This window comes from Helobdella robusta (assembly GCF_000326865.2).
Source record: "Helobdella robusta unplaced genomic scaffold HELROscaffold_28, whole genome shotgun sequence".
Taxonomy (NCBI): domain Eukaryota; kingdom Metazoa; phylum Annelida; class Clitellata; order Rhynchobdellida; family Glossiphoniidae; genus Helobdella; species Helobdella robusta.
Genome location: NW_008704435.1, coordinates 1,855,070 through 1,876,751, shown reverse-complemented (window position 1 = coordinate 1,876,751; position 21,682 = coordinate 1,855,070). Strand labels below are relative to the sequence as shown.

At 31.6% G+C, this 21,682-nt stretch overlaps 2 protein-coding genes across 2 annotated transcripts in view; one reads left to right on the top strand and one right to left on the bottom strand.

The window, feature by feature from the left end:
- Window positions 1–9,872: 9,872 nt before the first annotated feature.
- HELRODRAFT_80719 (hypothetical protein) lies at window positions 9,873–11,616 on the bottom strand (the record flags this gene model as incomplete). Its single annotated transcript, XM_009020605.1, has 4 exons — window positions 9,873–10,054; window positions 10,365–10,500; window positions 10,572–11,383; window positions 11,493–11,616. Coding segments are annotated over 4 exons (1,254 nt in total), but the record flags the coding sequence as incomplete, so codon positions are not given.
- An 8,610-nt stretch (window positions 11,617–20,226) lies between these two features.
- The window catches only part of HELRODRAFT_80653 (hypothetical protein), a gene marked incomplete at both ends in the record, with an annotated part of 14,862 nt that continues 13,406 nt past the window's right edge, over window positions 20,227–21,682 (top strand). Inside the window, 2 exons of the mRNA XM_009020604.1 lie at window positions 20,227–20,412; window positions 21,065–21,167. Of these exons, the coding sequence (XP_009018852.1) occupies window positions 20,227–20,412; window positions 21,065–21,167 (289 nt within the window). The remainder of the gene's footprint in view (window positions 20,413–21,064; window positions 21,168–21,682) is intronic.

Below are 21,682 nucleotides of genomic sequence, written 5' to 3'. Positions count from 1 at the left end.
ACATATAAGGTAAACCTTACACATTATATTCTGCTCTTTTGACTTATCTTTAGAATTCACCTGTCAAACTTGAAGTATCAATATCAGCTGGAATAAATACACACACAGACACGCACACACACGCACGCACACATACACGCATTATTCCATATTATTATTATTCGTTGTTGTTGCATTTTTTGTATTTGTACTTGTATTAATATTTATTCAACTTAACGTTTATTAGATTGTTTCTACCTCTTTCATCATCATCACGATCGCCTCCTCCATCATCTTCATCAGCATCACCATCACATTACTAGATCATTACCATAACAGCGATCGTCATCATCACAGCCCACACCTTCATCGTCATCTTAATTATCATCATTTTTTTTATCATCTTCATCATATTATTGTTATCAAGGCACACACACACAAACACACACATATACGCACACACCAACACACATACATACGCACACACCAACACACACACCAACACACACAAACAAATAAACACGATGATGATGGTGATAATGATGATAATAATGATGATAATAATGATGATGACAATGATGATAATGATGAAGATGATGGTGGTGATGATGTTGATGATGATGTTGATGATGAAGGTGGTGATGATGATGACGACGATGCAAATGAACAATAATTGATACCGACTTTATTGCTATAGACGCTCCGGTAAAAACAATGATGGATCGCTATTTGCATTCACAAGGATGGATGGATGGATGGATGAATGAATTAATGAATGAATAAATTGATTGAATTGATTGTTTGAATGAATGAATGATTGATTGATTGAATGAATGATTGATTGAATAAATGAATGAATTATTGATTGATTGATCAAATGAATGAATGAATGATTGAATGAATGAATGAACAAACGAACAAACAAACAAACAAACGAACGAACACGAACGAACGAACAAACTAAATGAATGATTGATTGATTGATTGACTGACTGACTGACTGACTGACTGACTGACTGACTGACTGACTGACTGACTGACTGACTGACTGACTGACTGACTGACTGACTGACTGACTGACTGACTGACTGACTGACTGACTGACTGATCGATCGATCGATTGATTGATTGAATTTTTTTTCATTTAATTAGATATATAGATTATTAATTAAAGAACTAATAGAATAAATATTAAAAATCTGGAGATTAGTGAAAAAGTTAGAAGTTGTGGGAATCCATAAAAAAGTTAAACCAACAATTGAGACGTCATCCAGAAAGATAAACTCAGAAACATCAAACGTACCACACACACAAACACACATACACACACGCACATACACACACACACAAACACACATCCACACACACTTACATACACACACACACACATCCACACACGCGCGCGCACACACAGCACATACGTTTCTAAAGAAAGAATTCTAAAAATTAAATTGAAAGAGCGAATGAATTATTGATGTCAACGTAATACAATGTAATAACAACATCTACCTGTCAATTTGAAGGAATATAGACGCTTTTGCGTTATTGCTGCATGCGTGTGTGCGTGTATGTGTGTGTGTGCGTGTATGCGTGTATGTGTGTTTTTCAGTTGTTGTTATTGATGACGTTTTCTTGTGTTAATTCTACGAAAGGTTAACTCCATTTAGTTAATTTTTTTGAAGCTGTTATTAATTAATATACATTATTTAGCAACGTGTTTTATGTTTAAGTTATTAAAACTATGATTTTGTAACGAGAGTTTTGTTCCATAAGTTGTAAATATTAATGAGTTGGAAACAGGTGAAGTTAGAAGTGAACATTTTTTGACAATTTTAGCATCACTCTTAAATTCTACAAAGATTCTTGCCGAAACAAAAACAAATAAAAATAATCCCGACTCGATGTTTTTGTCGAACGTGTAGAAATTAAAAAAAAAACTATTCAGACCAATCAATCATCCTGTTTTACAATATCTGCCAACATCCTAGCAATAGACTTAAACTCCACCCACATCATGCTCATCATTTTTTCATTTTTCACTGAAAAATGTCATCTGGAAAGAATATTAAAGTTTATTTAAACTTATTCCATAATATTTTTTAGGAACTCAGAGTTTTCAGACCCTGACGACGTTTGCCGAGTATATTTTATACAACGTAACATTCGAATAAAATAATCATTAAAATGTATAAAGCGACGTTTAATTTCTTCAAAGGACAATTGCTTCGTACAAACTTAAACGTTTCAATCTACAACAGAAAGCTTTGAAACAGCTCGAGTTAAAAAAGCAAACATAGAACCACAAATTTTCAAAACTCATCTTCCATTCATCCAAACAGACGACAATGCCCTACGAAAAAAAGCTAGCTTTGCACGAATCACAGATCCAGAGTGGTCATCACCTTGAGATTGAGATTTGATGTGACAGACATTATTCCAAAATAGATTTCCATTGATTTATCGAGTGGCCTGTCAGCCGAATGGGAGATGACAAAACGATTTTCGTCACGTTTCTAAGCAGATCGCGAAGGAACGAGAGAGCAGCAGGCGAACATTCAGCTACAACAACACACAGATACATCGCAAATAACAATCTCATGCTGGTGTTCGAGTTGTTTGAAATTATAAATGGAACGGTGATCAAATGGTGAATGAATGGATGTTCACAAAAGCTTGAAAGTAATGCATAGAGAGATTCACGAATGGTCTCACAGCCAACTGACATGAAGAGAGTAGAATAGTAACAAGCATACACAAACACAAATACAGACGTGCAGACATCATTTTTAGGAGAGGCAGACAAGTATTACCTGCTCGTACGTACTGCAAACATTAAAAACAAATCTTACAAATTCTAAAAACATAAACGTGCACAAATGAACCAACTAACTAAGCTAACAAAAACGCAAACACACACGCGCAAGCACACACGCACAATTACACACGCGCCCACACACACGCACAGAAACATGCTTAGACAGTTGCATGCAAGCAATATACAGAAATAAAGAACGCATTTAACAACACAAACAGACACACACACACACGCAGATGTAGTAGGTCCATTAACGTACATGCCGTCAATTGAATTGCCAATGATTTTTACGCTGCAATTCGCTTGCGGTTCCTTGCGAAGCGTTTCGAGTGACTTGTTAAGGAGTTCTCTGCTACGCGTTGGAAAAGAAGTAACAACGGTACTGATGTTGTCGGTGGTTGCGATGTGATGACTGAAGATATTTTGCGTGTGTGTGTTTGTGTGTGTATGTTTGTGTAAGTGTGCGTGTGTGTGTGTGTGTGGTGTGTGTGTGTGTGTGTGTGTGTGTGTGTGTGTGTGTGGATAGATGGATTTTGTAAAGGTACCGAAAAATGTAATCGTGAATTTCAAAAAATCCGACCCGATTAGAATTACAACATTGTTTCAAGCAAATTACCCAACATATTATGAAAATATTTAATATCATCGTGTGAGAACTTTAACCACTAGGTCATCACACTGTCCATTAAGCTGAAAAAATCATCATATTTCAAGCAGTTAAATAGATGGGCTAAGAAAATAGTTTTGACAAGGATAACAATTTTAATGTTCTTGAATTTTAAGTAGAAGGAAAGAAATGATGACACGATTTGCTGAGTGGCTGAAAATAAAAACTCAATTCAAAATTAAATTGTCTGCTTCATTAAATTTTACTTAGCTAAACAACTTATCATACCATTATTATGTATTAATAAAATTAAATTATCATTCTTTTTAGGCCGAATACACTCACACAAAAAGTTTTTACATCAGAAGTTTTTCAATTTTGTAATTATGTTTTTTACTTGACAGACGACGACTTCCAGTTTGAAGTACTCATCCGAGTCCATCAAATGCACTTTGAAATTTTAAGTGTTTATACAATTATGTCTGTACGTGTGGAGGCATGTCTAGTCTGTCAATTTTTTTTTCTCCTGTAGATTTACTAAACTATTTAAAGTCATAAAACGAAGGACAATTTATCAGACTTTATGACAATTTATCAGATTTTGCTATGTGGAGAAGTTGTTACATCAGTTTATATCAAAAATGAAACAGAGACAGAATTACTAAATGACATCAAGGAGAAAAGTCTAAACCTTTTTTTCTGGAATTCCGACACTTTAATCTAGAAAATAATCACCACTGCCATCATCTTCCATGTATTTTTTGCCAAACTGAGCAGACTGAATAATAGAGCTAGCATCCAGCAACTGTCATTTTATAGGCTGCCCTCTTTATTTCGCACTAGAATAGCAAAAACGTTTCAATTAATGGGCACTATGTGGGCATTGTACTTCATTGTGAAAATAATATACAATAATAATATAATATATAATTTATAATGAATAAAAATATAATAACTCTCTACCCTAACGTAATGTCTTAATTGTTCTTTACAAAAAGAAGTGCATAGTTATCCAATACCTTATTTTTATTTATTTTCACCTTCAAAAATAAAATCAAAGGCAAAGGATGACTGTGAGGAGTCAATAGAGACTCATCGGGCACAGTTACCTAAACAAAAATCAATGTTTGTCTTTGCTGAAGAAACATAAAATATGAAATGAATATCATCAAGAAAAGATGTCAAACTGCGATGAATAATTATGACAGTGGTGTCGACGAATTCGTTTTTGAAAATGATAATGAAAAAATTAAAAATAAAAAACAATTTGATTATTTTATATTATGCATATTATTATTATTATTATTATTATTATTATTATTATTATTATTATTATTATTATTATTAAAGATCATTTATATAGCGCTAATTAAAAAAAGAAAAGAAAAATCTCAAAAGCGCTCACATCAGTAAAACATTATACGAGTGGATAAACAAAACAAAAATGTACCAAAAATTTTAAACTAAAGAAAATAAATGAGTTTTTAAATCCTTTTTAAAACTGTCAAGAGAAACTCCTGGTATTCTCAGTGGATCTGGCAGAGCGTTCCAAATCATCGGTCCGGCAACAGCAATATCACGCAATCCCGTCTGCAAACGATGAGCTGGTACCATGAAAAGGTTCCTATCATCTGATCTTAAACTGGTGTTCGTGGAGGATGTTTTCTTGACAAACCGATCGGACATATAATCTGGAGCCAAGCCATTTAATGATTTAAATGTTATTAATGCTATTTTATAGACTATCCTTTTATTGATTGATAACCAGTGAAGTTGATTCAATATCGGCGTAACATGATCAAACTTTAGGCTGCCCGTTACAAGTTTAGCCGCACGATTCTGAACTGATTGCAGAATAGCTATTGATGTCTGGGGTAATTTGTAAAACAAGCTATTACAATAATCAAGGTGGGACGTTATAAGAGCATGTACCAATGTTTCTATATCAGCCCTGTCTAAATATCGTCTGACTCTGTACAAGCCTCTAAGATGAGCCAGACTAGAAACTGATATGTTTTTGATATGCTCTTTCATTATAAGATGAGAATCAAACAAAACTCCCAAATTTGATGCGGTTTTGCTAAAAAATATTTCAAAATTTTTTACTTTTACAGAGTGAACATCTAGTTTTGATAGCTGCTGCCAAGTGCCAACCGGGAGCAACTGGGTTTTGCACTGATTCAATCTAAGAGAATTGCTTGACATCCAGCGTTCTACGTCCATCTAACATGTAACAAATCTATCTATTTCACGCTGAAACACTTGGGGCCGGCATGTTACAATCACCTGAACATCATCAGCAAACGCATGATAGTTCAATCCATGTGAATTTATTATCTTGGCTAAGTCCGAAGTGTATAGCAAAAACAGAATGGGTCCTAACACCAAACCTTGAGGGACCCCAGAAGATACCACGCTTATTTCTGATGAAACATCCTTAAACTGAACTTGCTGAGTACGGTCTAGTAAGTAAGACTGGAACCATGCAGATGCCGGATCACAAATTCCAAAATTATAATATAACTTCTTCAACAATATACTGTGATTGACGCAATCAAATGCCGCTGTCATATCCAGGAATGACAACAGTGAAATATTCTGGGCATCGATTTCTGAAATCAGTTTGGAAAAAACATGTAACAGCGCCGTCTCTGTCGAATGAAATCGCCTGTAGCCTGATTGGTGAATTGGCATAAGGCCGTTTTTTGTTAAATGAGTCAACAGACTTTCAGCAACAACACGCTCAATAATTTTTGAAATAAATGAAAGATTCGATATTGGCCTATAATTTGAAATATCATTACCATCCGAATTATTTTTTTTCAAAACTGGTTTAATCACCGCATGCTTCAGACCACAAGGAAACTGTCCTGATTCCAGACATAAATTAACAAAACTGGTTAGGTAACTGATAAACAAGTCAATATGTTTTTTTAAAATGTGTGTTGGAATTATATCAAGAACACTTGTTTTTGATGGTGTAACCATTTATAATCCTTTTGAGATCAGTCTGAGTAATTTTTGGCAACGATGAAAGGCAGTTGATATTTGACCTATTGTCATCGAGTGATGGATCATAATCAACATCTGTGGTACGAATAATTTTATTTGTTTTATCAACAAAAAAACGCATGAATTCAGAAGGAGTCAGGTTTAGATCAACATCAGAATTGATATTATTCTTGTCTCCGCATAGGATTCTGTTAGCTGCCTGCCAAAAATCTTTAGAATTGTTGATGTTCTTAAATTGATTTTTTAAAAAATGTGTACGCTTATCAGAAAAAAGCGCATTTTTTTGCCTCAATGAATTCACCCAATTATTACGACTTGTAGCTGATGAACATTTTCTATAATGCCTTTCAAGTTTCCTGCACACTCTTTTTGCACGCAAACAATCCGCATCAAACCATGGTGCAGCATGATTACATTTGATATGAATCTCCCGGAGTGGAACTAATTTGTCAACTATACTTTTTAGTTCAATCTCAAACAACATCAGTTCAGCTTCAACATCACTCCCCTGACATGTACCCGCAATAGCCGATTTTAAGATGCTTTCTTTGAACTGATCTTCATCTAGATCTTTCCATGATCGAGCCAATTTCTTGACAAAATTACCGCATGGTCGAGGAATCGTTATTTTTGCTACTATACAACCATGGTCGGAGTATACTTCACTGGGATGAATCGATATCTCAGCCACAAAAAAACTACGGGAGCTGACAATAAGGTCCAGTGTACCACCATGAGAATGAGTTTTGCCTTTCACATGGTTGACCAGATCAAACATATCAAATATTTCTAACAAACGTATTGTATGAGGGTCATCCATTCTCTCCACATGAACATTAAAGTCACCCATCAAGATAATATTCGAGTTCATCATTATAATGTGTTCTAATACTGATATAAGTTCGTTAAAAAATGACGTAGATATTTGTGCTGAACCAGGTCTGTATACGGATAGCAATATGAAATTATATCGTTCTATTTTTAACTTTATTGCAATGGCCTCAAAAGTAGTGAACACCGGCAGAGTTATTTTATTACAACCAAAAGTGGATCAGAAATAAATAACCAATCCCCCGTGTGCAGGATCATGCGGTCTTACAAAATCGACAAAAAAGAAACCAGGTGGCTTGGCCAACCCAACTGCAACATCACCAGCCAACCCATGCCATGTCTCCACTAACACCAAAACATCCATACCACTGTAAATCAATTCATAAATACTATCAACTTTCCCAACCAATGACCTAATATTTAATAAACCAAAAATCACAAAATCATTTGAGATGCCATAATTATCTTTATGCTTTAAGTTACAATTATTATATACTTATATTCGATCTAGCGCCCAATCTACCACCTATTATTGCTATATCTTTCCTGCTGGTATTTTCACAACCCGCCACTTTCCCACATCTCCTCGAACTTTGAACAAAAAATCCCCTTTACTATCAACAGTCTTTTTCTGAGCCTCCTCAAGGAATTTTTTTAATTCATTTCTTTGTTCTCTGGTAAGATCATGACTTAACCTTACCTGAGCGAGATCATCACCAATTGTTTTCATTTTACCTATATTTTTAAAAAGTAAATCCTTGAGTCTTAAATCATCAAATTTTAGCAATATTGGTCTAATGACACGTTCACTTCTTTTACCAATTCTTATTAATTTGATGACATTCTTGTCAGTTATAACACCGTCAGAAAGATGGTTAAGGATCTTCATAACGTGCTTTTGTCAGCATCACTTTCTTTCAAGCGGAAGATCATCATATTATTCTTGCGTTCCTTTTGTTCAGCCGATTCGTTTAATGTTTTTTGCAAACATTTAACCTCTGTATTTATCACATCAACATTTTTCTTTACCTCGATATTTATTACATCGATGTTTTTTTTTTACTTCACGACTGACGACCTCAGACCAGGAAGATTTTAATTCAGTTTTGAAATTTTTCATTTCATCGCGTCATTCTACTCTTGATTTTTCTGATTATCTTCAGCAACAAGTTTCACTTTGATATCATTAATTTCGGACTTCATGCTTTCATTCATTTTATGTAATTTACTTATCTCTTTAAGCAAAACTTTATTATTTTCATCAAAATTCTTTACCAGTTGCTCTACGGATGGCAAAGAATCAATGCAATTATCACATTTAAAGATTAAGTTGCGACATTTCTTTATGAAGTCATAATCTTCACTTGTCATCGACAAACATTTGTAATGAAATGATTCTCCACATTGAGCACATCGCAAACCTGAACAAAGTTCGTGATAAATCAATTCACACAGTTTACATTGCTGACAGTCTTTATTAGTAGTGTTTTTACATTTACATTTGTCTCGGGTACCCATAATGTACGTACACAAAAACAACAACACAGGTAAACCTATTAATTGAACTAGTTTTCAAAACAATGCAGATAAACTTATCCTTGTCAACGAATTACAGACAAGCAAACCAGGTCAAAATTTAAGTAAAATTTTCCAATTCTAATTTAGTTTTTAATTTACTAAATTAACCGAATTTAAAACCAATTCAAAAAAACTTATAGAAAAATAACGAACTTCAATAATTTTAAAGCAACTTAAAATTACCTTGAAACAAAAATAACGCCAGAAAACCGCAAATTAACTCAAGTTTGTTATGAAATACAAGAACTACCACTCGCACCATGACACACACACTGTTAATGTTAACATAATGTTAAGATTACATTAAAAAATAATAAATGAAATCAAATAAAAAGTTAACGTTGCTGAAACTAATAATGATCGTTTCGAGGTTTTTATCCAAATGAATCAGATCTGTTTCAACAAAAATGAAAGACCGCCCTGAAATTATTCTTAAATTAAATGTCAAAGTTTTTTTTTTAAATTTTAAATTAAATTATTTTTTAATGCGTGAGTTTTGTTGAATTATTTATAATTTTATATGAGATATAAAGAAAAGTTTTTGAGTTTTAAAAATAAACTTTTTTTTAAGTAATTTCACTGATGCACAAAACTAGAAAACAATAATTATTTTGATACGATTGAATAGTTTTCTTTATTTCTCGGTGTTTCATTTCAAAGATAGATTAAATTACTTTCCGATAAGTGTTTGAGATTGAAATTTGAATGTCGTAAATAATTGACATTCGAAAATTTGAAATTATCCATTTTTTTTCAATAAATAAAATTCAATGCAAAAATGTTTTTATAAAAATTTATTATTTGAAAAATCTTAAACAGTTTGCAAAATTATATATTTTACATAAACGTTTTTGAAATATCGGTTATAGAATATAGAACTGTTTTAAAAATAAATTCTGAATTTAATTAAAATTGTTAAAATAAAATTAAAATTAAAATAAAATTTTGTTCAAAAAATTTTTTAAAAATGAAAAACTACTAAAAAAAAAACTGTTACGTTACGAGAAACTCAAAAATGAAACACACCTTATCATTCAAATGAACGGCATGTTACTTTCTGCAAATGAATCTGACTTTGTAAGGGGAAGGGGTGTTTGTTAGGCCAATTTTCTCAGTTACAAATATTTTCTCCTCACCCTCCGATGGAACAATGTTGAATTTTTGTAACAGTGTCGATGCAAATAAAAATATTTCTTGCTTAGCCAGGACCTCTCCAAGACACGCTCGTTTACCTGAAAGAAAAACTCTCTGGAAAAATCCTTTGACTATTTTATAAAATTATTTTTATACTAGACTTTTCTGAGAAACTAAATAATTTGTGAAACAAAATTTAAAAAGTAGTTATTATATGAATTAATGTCATTTTCTAATTAGAGATAACCCGCATAAAATTTTGTTTCTAAATTTTTTTTTTATAACTTCAGCCAAAAAACACTTCAAGCAAACTTTCATAAATAAGCTTGTTAAGTCATATGACATTAGGAAATCTAAATGATAAAGTATCATTTGTTGATATAAATTTCTAAAAACTTAAATGCATACCCAAAGAAAAGGGCATGATGAGATCTCTCCTAACAACTTGGGTTTGATCCTCGTTCAAAAATCTTTCAATTTTAAATTTTTCTGGTTCATTCCAGTCGTCAGTGTTCATGTGAACGCTGTACAAATTTGGCATTACCTGAGTAAGATTGGATGTAAATTTCTTAATTAATAATTTATTTGTCACAAAATTAAAAAAATTTTAATTACCATGACATTATTAGGTATCAAAATGTTGTCGATAATTGTCTGTTTGGTGGTCCAATGTGGGAATGCGAATGGTAGCAGAGTCTTAAACCTCATGACCTCTAAAATAGCAGCTTCAGTGATCGGAAGATTAGGTTTATTTTCAAGAGATGGAACTTTTTTGAGACCAACAACTCTTTCCAACTCATCCTGAATTTTCTTCTGAACATCTTGATTGTTAGCCATCATGACGATGAACCAGCGCAAAGTGGTTGCAGTCGTGTCTACACCTGCTGCAAACAGATCTGTTATGGTGCCGATAAATTGGTCCTCATCAAATGTTACATTGGCAAAATGTTTCGCTTCTTCCAAATACAAGCGACAAAAATTTTCGCTTTCTTCAGTTTTCACAACTCTGTTGACTATTTTATTGATATAAATTTGCCATCGACCGAATAGAACCTTCTCGTTGTCAATAATTTTTTTGTAGTAGGTGAAATGACGTAAAATGGGAAAGAAATTGATGATCAGAGACTTGTTAGCACTGTTGATCATGGAGTACATGAGATTCAATCCTTCGAGAAATTCTTGATCTTCTTTGACCCATCCCTTGCCAAATATTATGCTACATATGACGTTTGAGACAGCAGAAACTATTTCGAAAGATGGATCAAACGCCTGTTTGTTCTTCATTTCAATTCTTCTTACGAGATCTTCAACTTCGATTTTGATTCTAGATTCCATGATTCCCTGTCCGAATCCCAGGTTTCTCAAAACGTTGATACATATTCGATGATGAAATTTGAAGTGGTCATCGTAAGGATGCTTAACTATTCCTGGGTGCAGAAAAAAGACAAATATTTTCCACAAATATAATTTCGCGAATAAATTAAAATAAAAGCTTTATTAAAAAAATATAACTTATCAATTTAATTTTTCTCAAACCTGAACGTTTCGGGTTGACAAAATCATCCATATAAAACATAGGTCGACTCGAGAAATTAAGTGAATGTTTGACCAAAGCCTCGTGTACCGTTTTCCGACCATTCAACAAAACTACGTATCTAAAATAACAACTGCACGATAGATAGAATTTCTTTCTATTAATTATTATTCAACTCAAACCTCGTGCACATGTAGTAAGAAAATATGTGTCCGAGAGATTTCGATTTGTTCATGAAAAAAGCAGGTAGCTTGTTAAGGTCCCTGAATGGCATGGATAAGAGAGAGCCAACCACGGGTAGTGACTTTAGGCACGGTGGCAATTTTATGTTGGAATCAATTTTTGAAATTTTATACTTTCGGTAATATGTACAAATCAGATAAATGAATAAAATACACGCCGCAAATAACAATAATGAAAAATACGTAACGATCATTTTTATAAAAAAAAATATTTTCGATTGCGATAACTTGGTGAATAACTTAAAATTAACTAAATTATCAAATAAATAAAATTCCCTGGCGTCAGAGTTAAAACTATCATTTGCGTCGTCACCGAGTAAGTAAATTAACTTCAGAAGTTCTGCCAATTTAAAAAGAGAGTTTCATTTGCACATTAACCTTTGTCGTGACAGGCTGCAATGCTACTTGATGAGATAATTTTGTTACCTTTCCTTCTTTACTTCAGCCATAAATAACACTTACATGGATGCTGTGAAGATTAAATCAAAATTTTGAGTATATTTAATTGAATAGGTTCGTTGAACTCATTTTAGAAAATAGCATTCAAAGGGATATAGCAGTTGTATCACAATAATTGTGAAGTTTTAACGTCATGCTATATACATTATTATGTTCACCCTATATTTATTCATGGTTTTACAAGTTGAACGTTGAACAGTTCAAATATTTATAAATTTTTTTATAAAAGATGCGTCAAATAAGTTATAACGAAACGGTTATAGAGTTATTAATTGAAATGGAAATAATCCATTTGCATGTTAACAATAATATTACATCATTACTTTCAACCAACAACCAAAATCCATGGATAAGAATTTTTTGTAATTTTTTATTTTAAAATCATTCTATCAATTGTTTCAACTATTAATTACAGAATTTCAGGTTAGAAAATAAATTACCAATGAGGAGACATCAAGAATTTAAAACATGCAAACAAAAAATTTACTTATACAAGCATTGTGTATAGAAAACTCAAAGAAACGTATTTTGAGTAGAATTTCTTCACACATTGGCACATGCATGCACTGAAACGTTGGGTGAGATTATACTAATCCTATGTACTTCACTCTTAATTGAGTTGCCTAATTGAGCCATTCGTTATGTCTCGCTACATTTTGCTGAGTTAGTGGTAGGTTTGTTGGTTTATTTAATGCCCGGTCGATGTCTTGTTTTTGGGTTTCGCTGGTTAAAAGTATTTTTCTGTTTTGTTGTTTGGTCTATTTACTTTATTTGTTAGTTGTTGGCTTTGTTAGAAAGTTTAATGAATTTGTCTTAGATATTGTTGCTAATATAGAGTGCCAGAGTGTTTAAATATTCCTTTGTTTCATTGATTCATTTTATAACAGGATTATGGTTTCAACTCCAAAATTGATTATTTGTCGGTTGTATGATGGCTCGTTTGATTGTACGTAGTTTGATAATATAATATGTATCGAATTCGTAGCAGATATAAAATGAGATGGCACACCAACACTAGCAAGAATCACACACTCATCTGCATGTACAAGCAATTGGACGTGTAGTGATATCAGGTTTGAAATGAAGTGTTTGAACATGGTTTGTGTGCAGTATTAACTCAAAAACGTAGATTCTGAAACATGCTAATAACAGGGAGTGTTAAAAAATTTATGAAAAATAAATTTTTATTCGAAGCAAACGAATTCTTATTCTTATTTTTTTTCCTGAAGATTGAACTGCCATTGGGTTACTTCTATTAATTCTGAATTTATTTTAATGGCTTTTTAATAAAATAAATGATTTTTCGATTTGTTTAAATAAACATTAAAAATGCAATTATTTTTCAATCAAATTTTATTTCTCAGATAATTTAAGACATCCAAACCTATTTCTTTTGAAAAGCAATTTGGGGATCACTGTTTTTATATTTTTTAAAATTTGTGTTGCTCTGCTCAAATATAAAATTATTTTAACATCAAAATTCTGAAATAAATAATTCCTTTGTTGAAATTTAATTTAAGTTCAGATTTTAAAACATGAAATTTTAAAGAGTTTAAAAAAATCCAACCCGATTGCAGATGTTTGAAAAAAGTACATATCACACGAAATCAGCCACGTGCATCCATTCAAATTTTTTCAACTGTTTTTCAAAAAAAATTTCCAGTAATCAAACCATCGTCACTTGGTTCGTTTCATCGTTTAAAATGCGCTTGCTTCCCTGATGTAGAAGCTCGCTGCTAGGGTGGCTATAAAATTTATAAACGAAAAGGAGCAAAATAAGGTGGGTGAGGGTGGGCTTGAGAAAATTTTTTTAAAAATTTTAGTCTTCCACTGCGAAATTGTAGCTAGGCACATATCACACATAATTCATTCACGTGCGACCACGATTCAAATAACGAGCGCAAATTTTTACAACTGGCACATTGAAGAATATTTTTTTGTGAAATATCGAGATATATAACAAAAAATTTATAACTGAAGTTTAATAAATGGAATAAATTTTCATTTATAACTGATGTAATTTGACGTTACGACTCTAAGATAGGTGATGAAAGATACATGAAGCGTGAAAATAGTATTGAAAATTGGATGATGTCGTCACATTCACTTGTTCACTAGAAAAACACACTATCCAACTTAACAAACGTTGTAGCAATTCTACACTTAAAACTATTACGATCCGGAGAGTGAACTTTTATTTATTATTATATTTTCGTTGGAAAATGTTAATTGATTTTTTTTTTGTTTACGATAATTTTATTGATATGGGCAGAGGGACTGTGTTTGTGTTAGCTCATTTTTTGTTTTTGTTCATGTCAATAACAACAACAATAATAATAATAATAATAATAATTATAATAATAATGATGATCCGAACAAAAGTACACACTGATTTTATTCATTTACTTTTAAGCTTCAAACGATTACAGCCTATCATTCATGGGGAGGACATTCCCAGACGAGGAAATAATTTCATTGCTATGCCATCCGTCATATCTTTCTTGTCGGAATATTCTCCCCGGTTTATGTGCATTTGTTCAATTTTTTGATATTTCTGGATAAAATTAGTTGTCAACGGATCGTCGCAGTGCACTGTGCAGACAAAATTTTGTACAATTATTTGTAGAAAAAATATTTTGTGACTATTTATCGAACCGAAATATACCGAATACAAATAAAACAATTTTTTGTTTCTTTCTTCAATTAAGTGTACATATAAGCCCAGATAAACAAATTTTCAAACAATTTGCAAAAAACATTCTAAGGAACTATATAAAAACACAAACACACATATAAAGTTAATATATATATGTATATATAAATATAATTAAATACATACATATATATATATATATATATATATATATATAAGTAATATCCATATAATATAAAATCATATGGAAAGGACGAGTTGTTGATCAATCAAATTTGGAAAGAAAAATGATTTCACTGTTGAGGAGGAGTTAATTGAGCCACATTTCTGATGAAAAATATTGTGTTTTTCTTATTATTATTTGCGTAATGATTTTCAGGTTTTTTGACTTTTGTTTTTCTTGTTTTGGCAAAACGTTCATTTATTTAAATAAAAATAAAAACAAAAATATAATTATTCGAAAAAACACTACATCCCGAAAAATAAAAAGATTATCCAGCTTATAAACAAATCTATAACTATCGAGGCAAATTTCATATTTTCTATCTTTATATTTGAAAAAAAAATCAAAGAAATCGATGTGAGAGAGTAAACTGGCTTAAAAAAGCTCTTAATAAGGTGGTGGCAAGATAATGCCGGAAAGAAAGTATTCGCTACACGACCATTACCAGCCAGCCAGACATGAAAACATACAAGCGCGCGTGTTTTTCAACGTAAGCAAAAAACCAACATAGAAATAAACATACAATTACACACACAAACACACACACACACAACTTTACACATAGACATACACACAAACAAATACACAGACAGACATACATACATACACAAATACACACACAGACATACATACACACACAAACATACGCTCACACAGACATACACACAAACATACACTCACACATACATAGGCACGAATGCACACACACACACACAAATACACCAACGCAGACTTTAACGCACTGACGCGCGCAACTTTTACCAACAAGCCGATATTCATAAAATTAAAATTTTATATTGATTGAAAATGTACCTATGTATTTATTTGTACCGTGAATTTTAACTGCCTGGAGACAAACATATTCATACAGACACTTAAACACATACATACGCGACACACACATACCTACACATACTCTTACAGACTCTTACACACATACATACACATATTCGTACATACTGATGCATACATTCTCATATTCATACAGACAGACACGTACACACATGCATAAACATATTCACACACACACAAACAAACAAACACAATCACATTCATTAACACTTTTTTTGAAAGTCGTTAGCTGAAGGCAGACCGGAAGATAAGGATCCGTGCTCGAACCGTCTTAGTGGCAATTTGCAGTTGAATATTTATTTATTTATTTAACCGGGTTGGTTATATTCAAGTGTAGTTTGCCTATGTTAGCTACTCTTGTTCCTCTGAAAATACTATTTTTACCTTTCAATGTTACTGATTATTTTTTGTAGATTTTACTTTTTACGTAATGTCAGGTTATCTTACTGGCCGATTGGATTATATACATTATTTTACAAGTATGTTTTTTCTTGTCATTCATGTTTTTTTTTTTTTTTTTTTTTTTTTTGAAATTAGCGGTGGTGTAGATACTTGTTTGTGAAGGGTGTTAATACTTCAGACATTCAAATGTTGGTTGTGGTTACTAAATTGTTGTTCTAATTGCGCGTGTTTGCCGACATAGATAACTTGATCACTGTTTCACAATTTTCAAATAGTTCAACTTTCATTATATAGATATTCAAATAATGGAATGGAATGCAATTTTTGTCATGGAAATATAACATACTTTCTCCAAGGCACATGGTTAATGAACATAAAGTTGACTGTGCGTGCGTGTGTGTGTGCGTGTGTGTGTTTTTATCACGTGTTTCACTTTTCATGTTATAACGACAGCATTTTACAACTATAAATACATGTTGGATGCCGGGTTTCCATATTTCTTTATTAAATTGTACGTGTTGATTGTCTCGCTGATGTGTCTTTTTGTCCCTTTAGTTATTAGTGCCGCGTTTCTTTTGTGTGTGTTTGCGTGTTTTTGTGTGTGTGTGTGTCATTGGTTGGTTTTTAATTATATCTGGATTTTTAAAATGCACCAAAGCATATAATTGCAAATGTTAAACGCCAAACAATCAACTCGGTTGCATTCATTTCTACTTACATCCACTTTAAAACCCTCGCTTTTATTTACATTTTCATCAATTTTTTTTTATTTTTTTAAAATCAGGATTTGACAGACGCAGAAACTGTAAATGTTAATTTCAATGTTGTATTTATATTGTAAATGTTGCAATTTTCAAACACAATTTTCTTAGCACTTGCTAAGATGGAGATATTTTTTCCGTGACGACAATTATATTTTTCTATTGTGACAATTATGATTTGTTGAAGCAAATGAACTTGCCGATGAAAAGGATGATGAAGATGACGACAGTGATGATGGTGACGATTAATATGATGATGATGGTAATGACGATGGTGGGTTATACCATTGAAAGTAGCGTGAGTGAGTGAGTGAGTGAAAGAATGAATGTTGATAGTATTACCACAGAACTGCAACAAAACTGCATCGAAATGACGAGATAAAAAAACCAACTTGTTAAATCCAACATTAAAGAGTTTATTATCTTTCAATTATTTTAGAATGGAGTCCGTGGCATTATTAAGATTGATGTTGTGGCTGTCTAGTATATTGATTTAAAAAATCTGAACTATGACGATGGCCTAGTTATACAGTGCAGAAATTAAAAAGTTCCACTGATAACACCACAAAAACAAACTATCGATAATGGAGATAACCTGGAAGAAATTGCCATTCTCTTGCCAAATTATAAAATTATTTGTATATAGAAAAAAGTTATTAACATCATCGTTATCGCGACATTATAAAACATCAGCACATTATCACTAGCGCGAATAACATTTACTCGTTTATTATGAACGGACAATAAATTTGTTACACGATGGGGCATTCCAAAAGAGCAAATCTTAACTAAGCGAAATCCCCAACATTCAAAAAAGTAATCCATAAATTCATAAAATAATAATTCATCAGCCATGCATCAAAAAATTACACCACCATCACCAGGCAAATTTTATTTTTGACGATTTAATTAGAGTACGAGCACAGTCAAACGTATCCTACTGATACACGTACATTATTTTTCCAGTAATTTTTATTTGTTAACTCTACGCAACAATGAAATGTGTTTGTAACAATTTTGTATGTTTCGGTGAAAGATGTTTTAGTCCAATTATTCGAGTTTTAAACATAGATTATCTTTTATTTTTAATTTTTTTGAGTTTCAAACATAAATTATCGTTTAATTACATGAGCTTAAACTAATTAGATTTAACTGTTCGTTAATGTTATTCAGATATTTAAAGCTATTTCAGTTTCTACATGTTTAAGAGAAAAATAAATTTTATTTTTTTCAAATTTGAAAAAAGATAAAGTTTTGCAGAATGCAGTTTATCAGAGAACGTTGAATAAATGATCATTTATGTTTAAAACTCATGAAAATTGAACTAAAACATTGTTCACCCAAAGAACTTTTATTTTCTCACAAAATTATTAACTTGATAGTAATGGATAAGGTTACACAAATGTATAAATTCAGTATTAATAATTGAGGTGAGTTTTTGCCACTTGCAAATGTTGATTTATTTGAGGTTCGATATTTCATTGCCATCATAAAATTCACGTTAATTTGATTAAAATTTATAATAATTTAGCCATTATTTAAAAGTTTTGAACTAAACGGAATTTTAAGTTTTTTTGATGATTAATTATTTCAAAACTAATACATAATTGAAATTTATATTTTTGAAACAATCTGCTTCCGTGTTTTCAAACCGGAAAATTATCAATTAACTTGAGTGAAGCATATAACAGAACTTCTTATAACAAAATAAATTAATAAATTTCAAAATTTCTCAATATTTTAAATAACTTCTTTGAAAAAAGCAAACAAAAAATGGTGGACCAGCAAAAATAATCAAACTTCAGTCTTATATTTTTTAGTATTACCTACATCAGGGATGGGCAAACTACGGAAGCTATTTTATGCGGCCGGAACGCGAGGCTATGTTCGCCAAAAAAGGACGTCAGCCAAACATTAAGGCTAAAAAAAAGGAGCCACAAATTTTTATCTTTGAAAAAATTCTCGAAAAAAATTGCTATTTAAGTACACATGCGGCCCTTCAAATTTAAAATAGTTTTCAATGCGGCCCTCACAGCAAAAAGTTTGCCACCCCTGACCTACATGTTCTCGTGCCTTGCATAGCTTCGTCACATTCCATCATCTCATCACTGCATGATATTCCATAAAAAAATTTTTCAATGGCAAATGTTTTGTCTCTATATATTTTTAAAAATTTTATTTTACAAAGTTTTGAAACTTCGAATCTCACTGAGTTGATCTAGTTAACAACTAGTATCTAAATATTGATCATAATATTAATTCAAAGCATCATCACATGCTAACTTTGTTATATTTCTTATTTATGTTTTACTTCATTTTATCATAAATTATTATTTTTAAAACTATACAAAAATTCTATTTTTGTATTGTAGCGATAATCATTGCCTATCATTTCGGTACATTCATTAACATCATTAATCACATCAAAATATGAAGATTTTTTTGAAATTTTTACAAAATTCTATCGCAGTCACAGAACTTCAGATCATTAAGCCATTACAATCATTAATGCCTACCGTTTTAAACAAATGCCATTTTGAAATAAAAACTGCACTGCACGTAGCAATAAAATACTAATTTCTTACTTAGACAAAACCATATTTCGTGATCGTCACATCACCATTACACACATCTCTATTTCTCATTCTTCATTTTTCTGAGGACCAAAAAACTTCCAAATAAAATCGAAATTACTATAGCGAAAAAAAGCACATTTTTCAGTTAATGACTTGATACGTCATATTTTATCATGAAATAAATTTTGCAGCATAAATTAACATGAAAATTTTAATCCTATGTTTATTGTCCTCTCACTATTATCTTAGTGTATTTAATATTCGAGCACAATGCTTCCAACTGGTTGTTCTTTTATGTGTGATATTTCATTTCAGATATTTATATACCTACATATTTCAAAATTGTTTGCCTGGCGTGGTTTAGATTGGTGAAAAATAAAATGTCATTTTTTATATAATTATTTTTTCTGAAATAATTATTTTCAAATGGCTGAAAAAATAATTTATTCACAAACATATTTGCAAATGAAATTTGGAGTTTTACTTCTTGGTATCATTTCATTTTGAAATAAAAGTATCAATTTATCTAAATTTATGGTAAAAGGTAAATTTATGGTATGGTAAATTTATGGTATTCATTTTAGTTATATTTTGTAAATTTTTAAAACAGAAAGATTGTCCAAACGGCCAGCTAACGAGAGAGAAGTTTCTCGAAGTCTACTCCAGTTTCTTTCCACAGGGCGAGGCGGATAAATTTTGCGAGCATGTCTTCAGGACGTTCGACGCTGACAACAGCGGAAAAATCGATTTCAAAGTTTGTTTCCATTTGTTTTTTTAGATGAATTTATTTTATTTTAAATTTGTTGGATCTTATATTTTTCCTAAAAAATTTGACAAAACGTGTGTAAAAACTGAATTTTTGTTAATTAAAATATGCAATGTTATTAAGAACAAATTTTTAATAAAACATTTAAAAACATTTTCACGCTAAATATAGTTTGCTTGCCTATTTGGATATACGTACCTACATACCTACATGATACGAATCGAGATTTAAGCAGAAAACTTAATAATCCCATTTGACGCTGACGTTCATGTTAGTTTGGGACTGAGATTGGGTATCTCTGTGGTTACGGGGTATGATTGCCAGTCTGGTGCAAAAGTGGAATCACTGGGTTACCATGGAATGTCTTGCAGGTTTGGATCAGAAAGGCTAGCCCGACACACTGCAATGGATGATTAAATATTTTTAAATTAATTTACAATTAATTAAATTAAAACACCAAATATGAACAAACATCGTCGGTATTTTCGACGATCAATTGAAGTTACAGTTAAATAGATAGCCTATAAAGCGTGCATCATTTTAAATGTTCCAGTTTCAAATAGACATTTTCAAATGAACAAAATGTTTCTAAAATCATGCCAAAAGATCATTAATCAGTTATTACTTAATACAAATGTAGAAAGCCCGTAAGTCAACCCGTTTAATATTTACTACGAACGATTTTAACATTACAAAGAAAGCCAACCTAGTATCACGCATCATAGACAAGAACGAACATGGTGGTTGCAAGCAGGTGGGATTATAAAAAAAAAAGCAGAGCGGACACAAGAGAATGATAAGAGTGTAACGAACTAAATGGCAGATGTCGTTATGGTCGAGAATACACTTTCATAAAAAAAAACACACATATATACTCACGCACAGTTGCATACATACAAAAATGCATACCGAAATACACATAAAACACACATACATATACAACTGTACAGTTGCAAACATACAAAAAAACATACCGACATACACATAAAACACACATACATATACAACTGTACAGTTGCAAACATATAAAAAAACATACCGACGCACACATAAAACATACACACACATATATATACACACACATATACAATTTTGTTCGATTGTACATATACAATTGTACAGTTGCATACATACAAAAATGCATACCGAAACACATATAANACACATACACATGTATACACACATATACAGTTGCATACATAAAAAAGTGCATACCGACACACACATAANACACACACACACATGTATACACACACAT